Consider the following 5,000-nt stretch of genomic DNA (forward strand, 5'->3'; position numbering starts at 1 on the left):
GTACAACACTGCCCCTACTGGTGGTGAATGACACTGCATTTGTTCTAACAGGATAAGAAATGGCAGCTTGCTCCCAGTTGTGCTTGAGACATATTATTTCTCATGAAAAAGCATTATCAGCACTAACTCTCTGTTAATGATCAATTATTCATATGCCATGTAAATAATATCATATTCTCTTCAGATCCTAAATCGTATCATCATATTTCTGCAAAATGACATGATATTGATATACAACTGAACTGAGATGTGAAAAGTAGGAATATGATCTTTGATTTCAGTAGTGCTTTTTTCTACTACTAGCAGTGATTTAGATGCTTTAAAACTATTTCATGAACTGATAGGCAATTGTTGTCCTACATCCCTCTACAGAAACCCTATGTATGTAAGATCCCCGGATGCATCAAACGTTACACAGACCCCAGCTCTCTCCGCAAGCACGTCAAAACAGTACACGGACCAGAGGCTCACATCACCAAGAAGCACCGCGGAGACACAGGACCTCGACCTCTAGGATCTGCAATGACCCCTGGGGGTCAAGGGTCAGAGTTGCTCCAGGAGAAGGAGGAAACTCGCAGGGAGGACTGCCAGCTCCTTGCCCCAGAGAATGCCCTGGTGAGACCTCTGTCATACAGTTAACATAGAACAGTGGTTCTTGATTGATAGAAGATAATGTAATCATTCACAGGTCTATTCCCTATGCTTGCATAAAGAAACAACCTGTCAAACATTAAAAAAAAAAAATTGCTTTTCCATGTAATGGACCAGCTGTACGAGGAACAACTGCTTTCTTATACCAGGGCAGATGCAAACAGAACTATATCAAGGAACTCAGCTGACACCAAACTTAATCCTTGTCCATGTGTCCATCTCTGTAGAAGTCCCAGCCCAGTCCTGGGGGCCAATCATCGTGCAGCAGTGAACGCTCCCCCCTGGGCAGTGCCAACAACAATGACAGCGGTGTGGAGATGAACCTCAATGCAGCGGGCAGCCTGGAGGACCTCACTGCTTTGGAGGACGGAGCAGGGACCACGGGGACCGGCGAGGCCAGCTGTGGCGCAGGCTCAGGAGGCCTGGGAATGTCTGCTCAGGCCCTGAAGAGGCTGGAGAATCTGAAGATTGACAAGCTGAAGCAGATCCGTCGGCCTACGCCACCTGGACGAGGCATGGGGAACAGTAAGCTGCCCACTCTCAATGGTAAGAGAGGTTCGGATGTATTCATGAATGTCTTTATTTTAGATTGTGCATGTTTGTTGCGCCTGGTGTTTTTGTCACAAACAGTTGAGGCTTTTATTGTATTGTGTTGCCAATCCTGATGCTAGCTCTTGCAATACTAAAGGAATGCTAACTGTGCTGGTCTTCTCCGTCTTTCCTCAGCGTCTGGCGGGGACTTAATGGGAATGTGTGCCCCCTCTCCGGTGCTCTCTAATCGCCGTGTGATGGAGCTGTCCAATCCTGAGGTTGGGGGTGGAGCCGGGGCCATGTCGTGCCCGGCCAACGACCGGCGCGGCAGCGGCACCAGCAGCCTGAGCTCCGCCTACACCGTCAGCCGGCGCTCGTCCATGGTGTCGCCGTACCTGTCCAGCCGCCGCTCCAGCGACGTCTCCCAGATGGGCGCCCCAGGCCTCTCCCAGGGCATGATGGGTCAGGACCTGGGGGGCGACCCCCTGTCCCCTGAGATGAACCGCAGAGGTGGACCTGGAGGTCTGCCAGGGTTGCCCAGCCTCACCCCTGCCCAGCAGTACAACCTGAAGGCTAAGTATGCGGCGGCCACTGGGGGGCCTCCACCTACCCCACTGCCCAACATGGAGCCGCCGGGCACACCTGGCAGGAGAGTGGGCTTCCTGAGCGACTACCATGGCCAGCCTTTGCCAGCTTACCTCCAGCAAGGAGCTGGGCGTAGGCACAGCGCCAACACTGAGTACGGCACAGGGGTGATATATCCTCACCAGGCGCCGGGCAATGGCACCAGGCGAGCCAGTGACCCGGTGCGGTCGGGAGCCGCAGACCCTCAGGGCCTTCCCAAGGTGCAACGCTTCAGCAGTCTCAACAACGTGTCCATGATGAGCCACAGGAACGCCAACGTGAACCTGTCGCACTGCGGCTCTGACGCCAACATCGCCCGACACATGTACTCGCCACGGCCGCCCAGTATCACCGAAAACGTCATGATGGAGGCCCTGGCTATGGAGTCCCACGCAGGGGGTACAGAGGTCCGGGAGCATGGCATGATGATGGGCCCAGGGCACATGGCTTACCAGCAACACCACCATGGCCCAAACAGCCAGCTATCCCCCAGCGGAGAGAGCATGGGATGCCCAGATCAGGCTTACCAGTCCGGCCAGGCGGGCATGCAGGGGCACTACAGAGGCCAGATGGGACAGGCCGACATGTCCAGCAGTCTGCTGCAGCAGGCGGAGTATGGCATGAGCACCTGCCAGCTCAGCCCCACGGGGCCAGCTTACCCCAGCCTGGCGCAGGGCGGAGAAGGCTTGGGAGGGCCGTGGGGGGGTGACAGCACCCAAGTCCAAAACCCCCATGGTCCAATGCCAGGAGGGATGCAGTTCCAGGACCAGAGCATGCAGGGCCCTCACTACCCTCAGCAGGGTGCGTATAACAGCACAGACGGCTGCCACCAGAAGGTCACCATCAAACCCGAGCAGCAGTTCCATCCTTCCATGTCAACCCACAGCGCCTGCCAGAACGCCAAGCCCCTGCTCCCCCAGCGGCAGCTCTCCCAGCCCGGCTCCATGCCCCTCTCTCCTCAGGCCTACGCCCAGCAACAGGCGACCCAGGGCGTGATGGCCGCCAGGCCCTCCATTGCCAGCTGTGACTTCCAAGGCCAAATGGAAACCCAGCAGCAGGGATCCTTCCCCGGCAGAGGTGGGGCCCTGAGCCTCGGGTGCGCCGGCTCCTCTCTGGCCGAGGGCCGGAGGTCCCAGACGCCCATGTTGCAGGTCAAGGAGATGATGGTGCGCAACTACGTGCAGTCACAGCAGGCACTCATGTGGGAGCACCAGCTGGAACAGCAGAAGGTCGGCGTCTCCGACAGCATGGACGTTAGCGGGCAGCACGGCTCCATGATGCAACAAAGCCCCCAGCAGCAGCAGCAGCAGCAGCAGCAGGCTCACAACATGTACCCCCCCAACAATTACCCAGCATACCCCAACCAGAACCTTATGAGCCCCCCTGCTGCACTCAGCCGTGGCCCCAGCTCGGTGCCCTCCAAGGAGCAGATGGTGGGCGTGCCAGGCTCCTGCTACGGCCAGGATATAGTGCCCAGGCCGCCACAGGGGCGGAAACCCCTGAGCCGGCAGAACAGCCTCACCCAGGGCGGAGGGTACCTGGGCAGCCCGCCTCACCTCAGCCCGGCCCATTCCACCGCGAGCCCCAGGAGGGCAGTCCGTCTCCCGCCGGTCCAGGCTCAGCAGCAGCAGCAGCATCCTGACAACTTCCCCAGCCACAACAACAACAACAATGGCCCGATGTACTACTCTGGCCAGATCCACATGCACCACGACATGGAGAAGCCGCTGTCCCACCCTAGCGCCCAGTCTGGTTCCTGCCTCAACCAGATGGGGGTTGTTGACCCAGGGTCCAAGCCTCTGGTCTACCCCGAGACGGGGCCCATCTCCAACACGCTGGATAACTTGGACCTGGAGAACGCCCAGATTGACTTTGCCTCCATCATCGACGACCAGGACCCTTCATCCTACAGCCCCATCAACCCTCCGCTGGGGCACCAGTCCTCCTCGCAGTCCTCGTCCCGTCTGACCACCCCCCAGAACTCAATCACTCAGCCCTCTGGCCTGTCTAACATGGCTGTGGGAGACATGACAACCATGCTGACTTCCCTTGCCGGGGAGAACAAATACCTGAACACGCTGTCGTAGAGGGAGAGAGAGACTCACTCTGTTTTACAGTTCCACACACTTGGCCTGAATGAGCTCAGAGACTCATGGACTGACTAGAGCCCAGTGGCCTCCAGATGAAACCAAAGGTGCCTATCTAACTGTCTGTCTCTCTCCTTCACTGAGGAAAAGACAGCACCGCTTGTGCTCTCGAGGAAGATGACCTTTTGTTTGTTTCCTCTGTTTTATTTTGTGTCTGTTCGTTTTGTTTGTTTTTTGTTTGTTTTGTTTGAAAGTGAATTCCAGAACTTTTCCACCGGGTGTCACCCAAAACCTGGGGCATTCCAGAGACAGATGGCAGGAAAAGGAAGCCGTGATGCTGACAATAATATGCGCAGTGTAAATAGCCTAAACATTTATATATGCATTTTATATGACGACGTTCAACAAGAAGAACTCAACAGCTTCAGCAAGTACCCCTGCAAGCCTGGAGGCAAACCTGACCTTGAAAGAGTGTAAACTTTGTCTTACTCTGTCTTAGGAGTGCCTATAATGACTGAAAACTGTATAATCCCAGGGAAACGTTTGCGGAATAGTCACAAATAGCAGTATTGTAAAGACGCTAATATCATCACAGTATTCACAGAAAGATACACAGGCCTGCTGCACACTCCACAGAAAGAATGAAGAGTACTGGAGAAACACATCAGATTCAGACACAAACAGCAGATGACAAATTCTCTGATAAGCTCAACAACATTGATCTGATTTGCCAAGTGTCTTGGCCTCATTGAAGTTACTGACTCCAATGGCTCCATTGTGGCTCCATTAAGGACACTGGGGCTAGACACAAGAAGGGAGGGTCGGTCGAAACAAGATGGACGTAGAAGAGGACAAAATACATGTTGTCCATCTTGACCCGCTTCCTAAGCGAGACAGCACAGTTTTTCAGGCTGAAATGATCTGCTCAGCAAACCATTCATTCAGTCTCTGGGCATTTTTCGCTGACAAGTCTCTTCTTAATATGAAACAGAATTGCTTATTTTGCAAGCCTAGTCATGCAGTTTCTTCTATTAAAAAAAGTCACATTATGGTTCTATTGTTAAGCCGCTGTAAATTTCTGCCAAGTTCAGTCAGGCGGTCCAGTCT

General features: G+C 54.5%; 1 protein-coding gene across 3 annotated transcripts in view; it reads left to right on the top strand.

The window, feature by feature from the left end:
- The window catches only part of gli1 (GLI family zinc finger 1), a 46,990-nt gene that overhangs the window by 41,232 nt on the left and 758 nt on the right, over positions 1-5,000 (top strand). For all 3 annotated transcript variants that reach the window (XM_012841136.3, XM_031567549.2, XM_042707781.1), the window contains 3 exons: positions 373-615; positions 879-1,197; positions 1,378-5,000. The exon at positions 1,378-5,000 is cut by the window's right edge and continues 758 nt beyond it. In XM_012841136.3, the coding sequence (XP_012696590.1) occupies positions 373-615; positions 879-1,197; positions 1,378-3,893 (3,078 nt within the window). In that variant the 3' untranslated portion in view covers positions 3,894-5,000. The remainder of the gene's footprint in view (positions 1-372; positions 616-878; positions 1,198-1,377) is intronic.

The sequence above is a fragment of the Clupea harengus genome, chromosome 5 (genome assembly GCF_900700415.2).
Source record: "Clupea harengus chromosome 5, Ch_v2.0.2, whole genome shotgun sequence".
In the NCBI taxonomy this organism is placed as follows: domain Eukaryota; kingdom Metazoa; phylum Chordata; class Actinopteri; order Clupeiformes; family Clupeidae; genus Clupea; species Clupea harengus.